The 15013-nt window shown below is 37.8% G+C and overlaps 1 protein-coding gene across 3 annotated transcripts in view; it reads left to right on the forward strand.

Annotated features, from left to right (window-relative positions):
* The first annotated feature begins 25 nt into the window (after window positions 1–25).
* HORMAD1 (HORMA domain containing 1) overlaps window positions 26–15013 on the forward strand; it is a 29409-nt gene continuing 14421 nt past the window's right edge. The window contains exons 1-5 of one of the 3 annotated variants that reach the window (XM_033415515.2): window positions 26–152; window positions 11617–11679; window positions 12384–12528; window positions 13907–13970; window positions 14405–14441. In XM_033415515.2, coding sequence (XP_033271406.1) covers window positions 11647–11679; window positions 12384–12528; window positions 13907–13970; window positions 14405–14441 — 279 coding nt within the window. In that variant the 5' untranslated portion in view covers window positions 26–152; window positions 11617–11646. Of the gene's footprint in view, window positions 153–11402; window positions 11680–12383; window positions 12529–13906; window positions 13971–14404; window positions 14442–15013 lie in introns of those variants that run through there. The other 2 variants (XM_033415514.2, XM_033415516.2) reach the window with 2 other exon arrangements.

Genomic DNA, 15013 nt, shown 5'->3' on the forward strand with positions numbered 1-15013 from the left:
TTCACTGACCACTGATCTAGTGCCTAGGATTCAGTGCTCTCACCACCGCGACCCGACCTCAATCACAGGCCTGGAACCAAAACCCTGCATCAAGCTGCTGCAGGCCGAGGCCACCCAAGATCAACCACATACCATTCTTTTCTTATTCGTAGGTAACTATTATAATCTATCATGAGAATATAAATTGTAGTATGCTGGTGATATGCTATGACAACTTTTTTTCTTTTAATAGATCTTTAACGGAGTATAATTGCTTCACAATACTGTGTTAGTTTCTGTTGTACACCAAAATGAATCAGCCATATGCATACATATGTCCCCATATTCCCACTCTGTTGAACCTCCCTCCCACCCTCTCTATCCCACTCCTCTAGGACATTGCAAAGCACTGAGCTGATCTCCCTGTGCTATGCTGCTTCTTCCCACTAGCTAACTATTTTACATTTGGTAGTGCATATATGTCAATGCTACTCTCACTTCGCCCCAGCTTCCCCCTCCCACCCCGTGTCCTCAAGTCCATTATCAATGTCTACATCTTTATTCCTGCCCTGCAACTAGGTTCATCAGTACCTTTTTTTTTTATATTCCATATATATGCATTAGCATATGGTATTTGTTTTTCTCTTTCTGACTTACTTCACTCTGTATGACAGACTCTAGGTCCATCCACCTCACTACAAATAACTCAATTTCATTTCTTTTTATGGCTGAGTAATATTCCATTGTATATATGCGCCACATCTTCTTTATCCATTCATCTGTTGATGGACATTTAGGTTAGTTCCATGTCCTGGCTATTGTAAATAGTGCTGCAATGAACATCGGGGTGCATGTCTCTTTTTGAATTATGGTTTTCTCTGGGTATATGCCCAGTAGTGGGATTGCTGGGTCATATGGTAGTTCTATTTTTAGTTTTTAAAGGAAGCTCCATACTGTTTTCCATAGCAGTTGTATCAATTTACATTCTCACAAACAGTGCAGGAGGATTCCCTTTTCACCACACCCTTTCCAGCATTTATTGTTTCTAGATTTTTTTATAATGGCCATCTGACCGGCGTGAGGTGATACCTCATTGCAGGTTTGAATTGCATTTCTCTAATAATTAGTGATGCTGAGCATCTTTTCATGTGCCTCTTGGCCATCTGTATGTCTTCCTTGGTGAAATGTCTATTTAGGACTTCCACCCATTTTTTAATTGGATTGTTTGTTTTTTTGATATTGAGCTCCATGAGCTGTTTGTATATTTTGGAGATTAATCCTTTGTCTGTTGTTTCATTTGCAAATATTTTCTCCCATTCTGAGGGTTGTCTTTTGTCTTGTTTATGGTTTCCTTTGCTGTGCAAAAGCTTTTAAGTTTCATGAGGTCCCATTCGTTTATTTTTTGTTTTTATTTCCATTACTCTAGGAGGTGGGTCAAAAAAGATCTTGCTGTGATTTATGTCAAAGAGTGTTTTTTCTATGTTTTCCTCTAAGTTTTATAGTGTCCAGTCTTACATTTAGGCCTTTAATCCATTTTGAGTTTATTTTTGTGTATGGTGTTAGGAAGTGTTCTAATTTCATTCTTTTACATGTAGCTGTCCCGTTTTCCCAGCACCACTTATTGAAGAGGCTATCTTTTCTCCATTGTATGTTCGTGCCTCCTTTGTCGTAAATTAGGTGACCATATGTGCATGGGTTTATCTCTGGACATTCTATCCTGTACCATTGATCTATATTTCTGTTTCTGTACCAGTACCATACTGTCTTGATTACTGTAGCTTTGTGGTCTAGTTTGAAGTTGGGGAGCCTGATTCCTCCAATTCTGTTTTTCTTTCTCAAGATTGCTTTGGCTATTCGGGGTCTTTTGTGTTTCCATACAAATTGTAAAATTTTTTGTTCGAATTCTATGAAGAATACTAAAGAATTCTGTGAAGCATGCCATGGTTTGATAGGGATTGCATTGGGTAGTATAGTCATTTTCACAATACTGACTCTTCTAATCCAAGAACATGGTATATTTCTCCATCCGTTTAGGTCATCTTTGATTTCTTTCATCAGTGTTTTATAGTTTTCTGAGAACAAGTCTTTCACTTCCTTAGGTGGGTTTATTCCTAGGTATTTTATTCTTTTTGTTGCGATGGTAAATGGGATTGTTTCCTTAATTTCTCTTTCAGATTTTTCATCATTAGTGTATAGGAATACAAGAGATTTCTGTGCATTAATTTCGTATCATGAAACCTTACCAAATTCATTGATTAGCTCTAGTAGTTTTCTGGTGGCATCTTTAGGATTTTCTACGTATAGTAGCATGTCATCTGCAACCAGTGACAGTTTTATTTCTTTTCCAATTTGTATTCCTTTTATTTCTTTTTCTTCTCTGATTGCCGTGGCTAGGACTTCCAAAACTCTGCTGAATAAGAGTGGCGAGAGTGGACATCCTTGTCTTGTTCCTGATCTTAGTGGAAATGCTTTCAGTTTTTCACCATTGAGTATGATGCTTGCTGTGGGTTTGTCATATATGGCCTTTATTATGTTGAGGTAGGTTCCCTCTATGCCCATTTTCTGGAGAGTTTTTATCATAAATGCGTGTTGAATTTTGTCACAAGCTTTTTCTGCCTCTATTGGGATGATCATATGGTTTCTATTCCTTAATTTGTTAGTGTGGTGTATCATATTGATTGATTTGCATATACTGAAGAATCCTTGCATCCCTGGGATAAATCCCACTTGATCATGGTGTATGATCCTTTTAATGTGTTGTTGGATTCTGTTTGTTAGTATTTTGTTGAGGATTTTTGCATCTATATTCATGAGTGATATCGGTCTTCCCTCCACAGCCTCCTCCAGGCCGCATGGGTCTTAGGGGCATAAGAGGGAGGCTGAGGAGATCAGGAGAGGCAGGCAGAAGGGGCCCTTTGGGAGGAGCAGGAGAGGAGTAGATGGTGTTTGCCCCGCCCACTCGAGCCCAGGAAGGCTGCTGGGCTCCCAGGTGAGGTTCCTCCACCCTCTGAGACCAGGGGTGGGGGGTATACCTGGGCCCCTTCTGTTCCTGTTGAGCCTATGCCCTATCCCCCACAGCCCCCAGCGCCTTTTCCAGCCTTGTGGATCCCAAGCATAGGCCCCACCCACCACCCAAACCTCACCCTTGCTTAGGCCCTGCCCTCCACAGCCAAGCCTTCCCCCCACTTTTTTTTTTTTTTTCCCCTCCTCCTCTTTTTTACTATTGTGGTACTGTTTTACCTTCTGGTTTTTGATTCATCTATATTTTTATTTTTATATTGTTTCTAACATATCTGTTAGTTTCCTAGTCTAATTTTTTTTTTACTTTGGTACTGTTCTCTTTTTTTTTTTTTTGCTGCCCCACATGGCTTGCAGGATCTTGGTTCATGAGCTGGGGGTGGGGCCGAAGCTCCTGTGGTGGGAGCTCTGTGTCCGAAACACTGGACTAACAGAGAACTTCAGATCCCAGGGACTATTCATCAGAGTGAGGTCTCATGGAGGTCCTCACCTCAGCACCAAGACCCAGCTCTACCCAACAGCTTACAAACTCCAATGTTGGAAGCCTCAGGCCAAACAACCAGGAAGAAAGGAACACAATCCCACTATAAAAGAAAAAAAAAAGAAAGAAAGAAAAATGAGAGAGCAAAAAAAAATATATGTTACAGATGAAGGAGCAAGGTAAAAACCTACAAGACCAAATAAATGAAGAGGAAATAGGCAATCTACCTGAAAAAGAATTCAGAGTAATGATAGTAAAGATGACCCAGAATCTCGGAAATAAAATGGAGGCACAGATTGAGAAAATACAAGAAATGTTTAACAAACATCTAGAAGAACTAAAGAACAAACAAACTGAGATGAACAACACAATAACTGAAACAAAAAATACACTAGAAGGAATCAATAATAGAATAACTGAGGCAGAAGAATGAATAAGTGAGCTGAAAGACAAAATGGAGGAAATAACTGCTGAGGAGCAAAATAAAGAAAAATAATGAAAAGAATTGAAGACAATCTCAGAGACCTCTGGGACAATACTAAATGCACCAACATTTGAATTATAGAGGTCCCAGAAGAAGAAGAGAAAAAGAAAGGGTCTGAAAAATATTTCAAGAGATTATAGGCAAAAACTTCCCTAACCTGGGAAAGGAAATAGTTACCCAAGTCCAGGAAGCACAGAGAATCCCATACAGGATAAACCCTAGGAAAAACACACCAAGACACACATTAATCAAACTAATAAAAATTAAATTCAAAAAAAAATATTAAAAGCAGCAAGGATAGGGGCTTCCCTGGTGGCGCAGTGAGAGTCCACCTGCCAATGCAGGGGACATGGGTTCGTGTCCCAGTCCGGGAAGATCCCACATGCCGCGGAGCAGCTAGGCCCGTGAGCCATGGCCGCTGAGCCTGCGTGTCCGGAGCCTGTGCTCCGCAACGGGAGAGGCCACAACAGTGAGAGGCCCATGTACCCCTCTCCCCGCAAAAAAAAAAAGAAAAGAAATCACAGCTGACACTGCAGAAATACGAAGGATTATAAGAGACTACTACAAACAACTATATGCCAATAAAATGGACAACCATGAAGAAATGGACAGATTCTCGGAAAGGTACAGTTTTCCAAGACTGAACCAGGAAAAATTAGAAAATATAAACAGGGCTTCCCTGGTGGTGCAGTAGTTAAGAGTCCGCCTGCTAATGCAGGGGACACAGGTTTGAGCCCTGGTCCGGGAAGATCCCACATGCCGCGGAGCGGCTAGGCCTGTGCACCACAACTACTGAGCCTGCGTGACACAACTACTGAGGCCCATGTGCCTGGAGCCTGTGCTCCGCAAAGGGGGAGGCCACTGCAATGGGGGGCCCACCCACCGCAGGGAGGAATGGCCCCCGCTCGCCACAACTGGGGAGGGCCTGCGCGCAACAACAAAGAGCCAATGCAGCCAAATAAATAAATAAAAGAAATTTTTTAAAAATAGAAAAGCATTAAAAATATACATATATCTTAAAATATATATATATATATAAACAGACCTATCACAAGTAACGAAATTGAAACTGTGATTAAAAATCTTCCAACAAACAAAATTCCAGGACCAGATGGCTTCACAGGCGAATTCTACCAAACATTTAGAGAAGAGCTAACACTGATCCTTCTCAAACTCTTCCAAAAAATTGCAGAGGGAGAAACACTCCCAAAGTCATTCTACAAAGCCACCATCACCCTGATACCAAAACCAGAAAAAGACGTCACAAAAAAAGAAAATTATAGACCAGTATAACTGATGAACACAGATGCAAAAATCCTGAACAAAATACTAGCAAACAGAATCCAAGAACACATTAAAAGGATCATATACCATGATCAAGTGAGATTTATCCCAGGGATGCAAGGATTCTTCAATATACACAAATCAATCAATGCGATACATCACATGCTATGGCAACTTTTTTAAAAAAATACATTTATTTATTTATTTTTGACTGCATTGGGTCTTCGTTGCTGCACGCGGGCTTTCTCTAGTTTTGGCAAGCGGGGGCTACTCTTCATTGCGGTGCGTGGGCTTCCCATTGCGGTGGCTTCTCTTTGTTGCGGAGCATGGGCTGTAGGCACATAGGCTCAGTAGTTGTGGCACACGGGCTTAGTTGCTCCGTGGCACGTGGGATCTTCCCATCCCAGGGCTTGAACCCATGTCCCCTGCATTGGCAGGTGGATTCTTAACCACTGCGCACTATGGCAAGTTTAATGGAAGAAACTATTAGGTTCTTCATGTCCTGAGATTGTATCTTTTCACATAAAAGGATTCAGTAAATGTTTTTATATAAATAATGTCAAAGTAGACACATGCTAAAGAGACAATCTATTTTCAAGCGTTTTGTAATAATTATTTTAATGATCAACAGTAATTATACTAATTCAAATTATTTTTACCTAGTCATTAGCAATGGGCCGGTATCTTTTGGGGACAAATTATTAGTCATCCTGAAAAAATAACCAAACTGCATTTCTTTAAAAATATTCCATTATTGGGACTTCCCTGGTGGCGCAGTGGATAAGGCTCCACACTCCCAATGTAGGGGGCCCGGGTTTGATCCCTGGTCAGGGAACTAGATCCCACATGCATGCCACAACTAAGGAGCCCACCTGCCGCAACTAAGACCCAGCACAACCAAATAAATAAATTAAAAAAAAAAAAATTCCATTACTCACATTTTTATGAGTAATTAGATTGCTGCTCTAGATTAGTAGACAGGTTCTGAAGAGGTAGCAGGAATTTTAAATTTTATAAGTTCATGTCTATGACATGAAAAATGTATGGGATGATGTCATTAATATATATTAAACTGAACTTAAACTAATTTTACTATCTTTGGTTCCCTTTCCACAAAGTACATTTTAAAGAACAAGAATTGCTCACTATAAAAACATGGTAATAATATATGAATATTATCAAAAGTGTAGAGAAATATTGTAGTTAAAAAGTATTTAGTTGGACTTCCCTGGTGGCACAGTGGTTTAGAATCTGCCTGCCAACACAGAGCACACAGGTTTGATCCCTGGTCTGGGAAGATCCCACATGCCGCAGAGCAACCAAGCCTGTGTGCCACAACTACTGAGGCCATGTGCCGCAACTACTGAAGCTCGTGCACCTACAGCCCATGCCCCGCAACAAGAGAAGCCACTGCAATGAGAAGCCCACACACCACAACGAAGAGTAGCCCCCACTAGCCACAACTAGAGAAAGCCCGTGCACTGCAGCGAAGACCCAATGCAGACAAAATAAATAAATAAAATTAAAATAAAAAGTGTTTAGTTGATTATTCTTTAATTTTTATTTTGCCCACAATTTTTCAAGCACTGTAAATGGAACAAAAACATAGGTTCTTAACCTTTGTCAGTCTCATTAAGCCTATGGACACCTTCTCAGAATAATGTTTTTAAATCCATAAAATAAAATACATAGAATTACAAAGGATGCTGATTATATTGAAATACAGTTATTAAAAATTTTAAATATAACTTTGTGCTATAGTAATAGACATGTTTCTTTTTTTTTTCAAGAATGCTTTCACCTTGATTTTTCTTGATATACTCAAGATATAGACATTTCATACAAACAGGGTTAAGTGACGTGTGTGTGTTTTACATAAACCGGAGGCACAACCATGGCTAAAATAACACTTGGCTCAGCAACTTACATCACTGAGAAGGATCCTAGGAAGTTCACCATAAACATGCTTCTTTAAAAATGCATTAAATAACAAGAGTTAATAACTATCTTAAATTTAAAAGAGTGACAAGTATAAATGATATTTGAAGATACCTGAAAAAACTGTAATGTGATACAAAAATATCTGAGTTTTCTTTGGGTGATAGAATTACAAGTATTGCTAATATTACTGTGTTTTATGAACTATGTTCAGAATTGAAGGAAATGCTTTCAGTTAGAGGTTGATGAAAATAAAGATGTTATTGTTTTCCCCATAAAAATCCACAGATTTTCTGAATTCTATCCATGGATCCTTTAGGAATCTGTGGATCCCAGGTGAAGAACCTCTGAACTAGTAAGTAGAATAATGAAATATTTAACAAAAATCTTTATTGTATGTGTAATATAAGGAGAAATTTTTAGCCGTAAGTAATTTCAAACTTACAGAAATAAAAAGCCTTTTTTTAAAAATAAAATAGTTTACACAAAAAATAAAATTAAAATGTTAAATCAAAAAAGAAATTTAAAAAAGTCTTACTCTGGAAACTGCATATAGGATGATTTGAAGAAAATAAAAAGAATACTAGCTTGAAGGTACTACAGCAAGTATATATGTGGCGCTAAAACTCTGGACAAAATTTGTAACTGTGAATAAAGGAAAAAAATTACAAACAAATCAAAAACAAAGAGCAAGTCTGGGAGACACCATAGAAGTTGACAAAACTTTTAACTGGATAAAAAAAAAGGTAAAGAAACAAGAGGACTTAAACATTCCAGAACTAGGAGTCCACTGGACAATGCCATTAAAAATATATACGACTCTTTGGGGGCTATTCAGACCCCGAATAGCCAAAGCAGTCTCGAGGGAAAAAAAAGGAGCTGGAGGAATCAGACCCCCTCACTTCAGACTATACTACAAAGCTACAGTAACCAAGGCAATATGGTACTGGCACAAAAACAGAAATATAGATCAATGGAACAGGATAGAAAGCCCAGAGATAAACCCATGCACCTATGGTCAACTAATCTATGACAAAGGAGGCAAGGATATACAATGGAGAAAAGACAGTCTCTTCAATAAGTGGTGCTGGGGAAACTGGACAGCTACATGTAAAAGAATGAAATTAGGACACTCCCTAACACCATACACAAAAATAAACTCAAAATGGATTAAGATGTAAATATAAGACCAGACACTATAAAACTCTTAGAGGAAAACATAGGAAGAACACTCTTTGACATAAATCACAGCAAGATCTTTTTTGATCCACCTCCTAGAATAATGGAAATAAAAACAAAAATAAACAAATGGGACCTAATGAAACTTAAAAGCTTTTGCAAAGCAAAGGAAACTACAAACAAGAGGAAAAGACAACCCTCAGAATGGGAGAAAATATTTGCAAACGAATAAACAAAGGATTAATCTCCAAAATATATAAACAGTTCGTGCAGCTCAATATTAAAAAAACAGACAACCCAGTCCAAAAATGGGCAGAAGAGTTAAATAGACATTTCTCCAAAGAAGACATACAGATGTCCAGTAAGCACATGAAAAACTGCTCAACATCAGTAATTATTAGAGAAATGCAAATCAGAACTAAATGAGGTATCACCTCACACCAGTTAGAATGGGCATCATCAGAAAATCTACAAACAACAAATGCTGGAGAGGGTGTGGAGAAAAGGGAACCCTCTTGCACTGTTGGTGGGAATGTAAATTGATACAGCCACTGTGGAGAACAGTATGGAGGTCCCTTAAAAAACTAAAAACAGAACTACCATGTGACCCAGCAATCCCACTACTGGGCATATGCCCAGAGAAAACCATAATTCAAAAAGACACATGCACCCCAATGTTCATTGCAGCACTATTTACAATAGCCAGGTCATGGAAGCAACATAAATGCCCATCAACAGACGAATGGATAAAGAAGATGTGGTACATATATACAATAGAATATTACTCAGCCATAAAAAGGAATGAAATTGGGTCATTTGTAGAGACTGTCATGCAGAGTGAAGTAAATCAGAAAGAGAAAAACAAATATCATATATTAACACATATATGTGGAACCTAGAAAAATGGTACAGATAACCGGTTTGCAGGGCAGAAATTGAGACACAGATGTAGAGAACAAATGTATGGACTCCAAGGGGGGGAAAGCCGTGGGGCGTGGGGGTGGGGGTGTGATAAATTGGGAGATTGGGATTGACATGTATACACTGATGTGTATAAAATTGATGACTAATAGGGACCTGCTGTACAAAAAAAATAAATAAAATTAAAATTTTAAAAAACCTGCTGTATAAAAAAATAAAATGAAATTAAAAAAAAAAACCAAACATATGAGACTCCCTCTTGCGAGAACACCAGAATCACAACTAACTGCTGAACAGTCATCCACAGGAAGACACTGGAACTCACCAAAAAAGATCCCCACATCCAAAGACAAAGGAGAAGCCACAATGAAACGGTAGGAGGGACGCAATCACAATAAAATCAAATCCCATAACCACTGGGTGGGTGACTCACTAACTGGAGAACAATTATACCAGAGAAGCCCACCCACTGGAGTGAAGGTTCTGAGCCCCACGTCAGGCTTCCCAACCTGGGGGTCCGGCAACGGGAGGAGGAATTCCTAAAGAATCAGACTTTGAAGCCTAGTGGGATTTGACTGCAGGACTTGGACAAGACTGGGGGAAACAGAGACTCCACTCTTGGAGGGCACACACAAAGTAGTGTGTGCATCAGGACCCAGGGGGAAGGAGCAGTGACCCCATAGGAGACTGAACCATACCTACCTGCTAGTGTTGGGGGTTGTCCTGCAGAGGCAGAGGGTGGCTGTGGCTCACCATGGGGACAAGGACACTGGCAGCAGAAGTCCTGGGAAGTACTCTTTGGAGTCCTTCCTATTGGACTCTGCTCCCTCTCAGGGCATGAGAACTCCCCATTCTGATCTCCCAACTCTATTTAATTGAGGTTTCTGTTTAATTATTTACAAAACTTTAAGTGTAAGGGAAATATGAAGCAAAATAAATAGACCAGGGGATTTTCACTATTTTTGACCCTGAAAACAGGGTTCTGGTCTTCATTCCTCTCCTAATTGACTCTGGGAAAATCTTTTCATATCTGGGGTGGCTGTTTTCTAACTGGTAATGCAGACATACCAAAGTTTATGAGAAATTAATATATATCTACACTACTAACACAACTTATTTGCATGTATAACAATCTGCAAACTAAGAAGTTTGTATTACTAAACATTCTCCAACTACCTACCAGCTCTGAGTTTTATTTTGCTTCTAAATGAGACATTAATTACAGTAAAGCTAACACTGTCCCCACAGATATAGCACAGTGGAAACATCTAGGTAGGAGACTGCTAGGGCAGCTGGTTTCCTGAAGACACAGGAACTGTAAAGCGTGAATGCAGTATGTGGTAGATCCAATAACAAAATCAAAAGTTAGAAAACAATCAGAAATTAATTTGACTAATTAAATGGCCGTTGAGAACACCTTGGTCACTGTAAGACGGCTATGTATATCGGGAATTCTTCGCACATGCTGTTAACCTTCCCCCGCTGACGTGCGGCTTTTCTGGCTGAGAGGAGTCCTTCAGGCTCTTGGTGTTCCCAGCGCACCTTGCGCTGCTCTTGGCGGGAAAGGTGACCCCGACCAAAGGTCAAAAGCCTACTGAGTCGCCTCTGCCGGCTACCGTAGAAGGAAGGCGCAAGCGCATCGGGCAAAGCGCATGCCACGTCGTGCCTCTCTCCTGGTCTCTGCCGCCGGACCCTCAGACCTTACGTAATACATGTTTGTTTCGTTTTTGTTTTCTTTGTTTCCTTTCTTTCCCTTTTCTTTTATTCTTTTACTTTTTAATGTCTTTTCCTGTTACCTCCCACCTCCCACCTCCCACCTCCCACGGGAGAGGCCACAACGGTGAGAGGCCCGCGTACCACACACACACAAAAGAGGTCTCTTAAAGAGCTTTCTTTTTTTATTTTTGCAGTACGCGGGCATTTCACTGTTGTGGCCTCTCCGTTGCGGAGCACAGGCTCCGGACGTGCAGGCTTAGTGGTCATGGCTCACGGGCCTAGCCGCTCCACGGCATGTGGGATCTTCGCGGGCCGGGACCCGAACCCGTGTCCCTTGCATTGACAGGCGGACTCTCAACCACTGTGCCACCAGGGAAGCTCTAAAGAGCTTTATTAATAACTCTTTTATGTGAGGGTTGCTAGTCAAATGGTTTAAACTTAGCACTTTACTCAAAAGAGTTCTATAGAAAAATGAATATGTTTTCGAAGATTCTATTTTAAGTTAAAAAAAATCCTGTCATTTAGTCACATAAAATTCTTTCTGACTTTACATATAGTAAACCAAATTAGTGATAAAAATAAGATCTGAAGTTAAAGCTTGTATTTGTGTCACAAGGTTGAATGAAAGAAAATACTTTATCAGAGGATGGCCACTGCACAATTGCACAGAACCTCCATGGTATGATTTCTTGTATTTTTTTTATGATCTTGTATTTTAATATATTTTAATTTAGCTAATTTTATTGTTTCTTGAAGTCTCACCTATTTTTATGTCAGAAAGTTAGAGTCACCTCTTTGAGGGTTTAGTGATATCAGTAAACTCAATGTTTTAAGAATGAAGATATTTGCTAAACTAAGTTGAATTAATGGAGAATTCTATTGGATGCTTGATGCATTGTATTAAATTGCTGGTTCAAATTCAGTTCACATTAGGTATCAATGAATGCTATTAGGTTCCTTTGATGAAATTATCACTAATAGCAGTCCGCTTCTAGAAAATGAATTTTTATGCCCCACAAAGATAAAATTGTCTTCCCTTCACAGATCTTGCATTACAGTTACCTGTGTTAAACCCAGTCAGTGACTAAAGAGAAAAATCAGTGTTATCTATCCATGTATTATGCAGTTACAGACAGTCAATGTGCAAGGGATTTCTAACACGATTCTTAAGCACTTTTTGCATGTTACCTTTAGGCTGCTACCCTGCAAACACCCTCACATTTTAGAAGCCACTCTGATTTGGGGGGGATTACTAACTGCTATGGTTAAGAATTCTTTGGGAAAGTACCATGCTTGTGCAAAAAATTAGATCTACTTTTAAGTTCAGGAAGACTGTATTTTTAGTAAATCTAAATAAAATGTTTTAATTTCCCTTGAATTTAGAGTACGTTTGTACTTCCCAGTAAGATATCAACTGAGCAGCAGTCTTTAGTGTTAGTGAAGAGGCTTCTAGCAGTTTCAATATCCTGCATCACGTATTTGAGAGGAATATTCCCAGAATGTGCTTATGGAACAAGATATCTATATGGTAATATAATGTTTATTTAAAGACTTTCTTTAAAGATGTTATTTTTATTTTGGCTTGCTCTAAAATGATAATTTTTGACTTAGAGATTTTGTTTTTATAATGACAGCTTTATTGAGATATGATTTGCATATCTAACAATTCACTCATTTAAAGTGCACAATTCATTGATTTTGGGTATATTCACCACAGTCAGTTATAGAACATTTCATCACCTTAAAAGGAAACCCCATACCCATTAAGTCACTCTCCACTTCCCCCACTTCCCAGTCCTAGGCAACCACTGATCTGCTTTCTGTCTTTATGGATTTGCCTATTCTAGCCATTTCAAATAAATGAAATCATACAATATGTGGTCCCTTGTGACTGGCTTCTTTCACTTGGCATAATGTTTTTAAGGTTCATCCATTTTGTAGCATGGATTAGTACTTCATTTTTTATGGCCAAATAATATTCCATTATATGAATATACCACATTTTATTTATCCACTCATCAGTTGATGAACATTGGGTTGTTTCCACTTTTTGGCTATTATAAATAATGCCACATTCCTGTACAAGTTTTTGTGTGGACATCTAAGTGATTTTTTTTAAAGTATATTCAATACCTTTGAAAGCACTTAATCATAAAAATTTCCCTTAATCTCTCAAGTATAATATCACCTGACATTATTCTTATAATGATGAAGTAAATAGCAAAAACATCCTATTTATAGCCTCCTACAGTGGTAGTGTATGTTCTTGTGTTATTTTAAAGAAGTAAAATAGAGCCAGTTTATACTATAATAATAACTTATTGCCTAGCACATAATGTATACCTAACATTGTACACCAACTCTGTGGGCAATATGTTAAGCACCATGTTATGTATGATATCTTGTTAGTTCACATTACAGACCTATGAGTTAGATATTACTCCTATTTTTCTGATAAGGAACCTGAGACTGAGAGACCTCATCCTTTCCACTATATTACTTATTGCTTCCTTACAGGGCTCTATCTGATAGCCTGTTAACTTCTTGGCCTTTTACAAGTATTTTACTGGGATAAGAGTCCATAGCAAATATGCTAAGACTCTTGGATGACAATGGCATGCAAGTGTTATATCTAAGTTTCTATAGCTTTGAAAATGGAAAAATTTTTCTACCCATCAACATACATCCTAATCATTATGATGCAATTTTATAAAAAGGATAAAAAGATTATTTGTTTCCATGTAAACTTTCTTCCTTTAATTATATTAACATCAATCATCTGGAAGTTAATTACCATTAATAATAAACCTGTAATACACAGCTGAAGAAAATAATCTTCATTTAAATTTCTATTTGTTTGCTAATCTTAAGTAGCTCTATATTTATATCATTATTTTTGCATTTAGATATGTGTGTCAGAATTCTGAGAGAACAGAAGGATTGTCCAGGATCTACACAGTTATTGAAGTGGTAAGTGAAATACCTAATGAAAGAAAATTATTTTTTCTTAAATCACATTTTTTTGTGCCTTGGATACCTTTAAGTGTTTAACCCAGTTTTAGTGATTCCCTCTTTAACTCTGTATACCATTTTTGCAGGTCTTTGGATTTTTGCATTAAAATTTTACTTTATTTCATGCTCCATGTGAGCAGGCTTCACTTTCCTATTATTGTTCCTCACAAATAGCTGCCAGATATTTTCTATCTTCCTTTCCTTCCATCCACTATTGACATTTTATATTTCTGCCACATTGTTTTGTTTTATTATTTTAAGCTAGTTAATAAGAAGGAAGCTTTAATAATAAAACCATGTATTATTTAGTAATGAGATAATATGGAGACATTAAAAGAACTGTTTTCTGGAAGTGCATTCAGTCTAAAAATGAATCCTTGATTATTTTTTAGGATGTCCGGATGCTATGATGCTTTAGAGAAAAAATATGTAAGTCGGTATCTCTTTATCCTTTTTTTCTACAGTTTATATTCTACAAATGTAACAGCCGTTACATGTAGTAAAAGATTAACTTAAACTAACTTGGGCATAGGCCAGTCCAAAGCTGAAAATTTGAATATTTTAAAGACTGATTTTCAACTCATTTAAAGCAAACAGAATTAGTACTTAACGAATTTTGCCAAGTTTTGGTTGTTAACACTCATTTGTATTAATAACACATATTAACTTACAAAAACTTAATGAATTAAAAAGTCTTTTAAAATAGTTTATTCATTAGTTTCACATGCCTTCTATTATCATGTTTATACTAATAATTTAATAAGTTATTTCTTCATGAGAGTTCAGAAATAAATTTACATGTAGTCTAGGTTAAATTGTGACAAGCCTTTTTGTATAGTTACTTAGCTTATGTTTGTATCAATATATACAAAGAAGTCCAACTCTAAAAAAAATTATGAAAAAGATAAAATTTTATCCATGGTCACCAACCTCCCTCATTAAGACATAATGTATTTAATATTCATTAAATATTGAGTGCCTCCTCTGTGCTAGGCACGTAT

This window comes from Orcinus orca, chromosome 1 (genome assembly GCF_937001465.1).
Source record: "Orcinus orca chromosome 1, mOrcOrc1.1, whole genome shotgun sequence".
Taxonomy (NCBI): Eukaryota; Metazoa; Chordata; class Mammalia; order Artiodactyla; family Delphinidae; genus Orcinus; species Orcinus orca.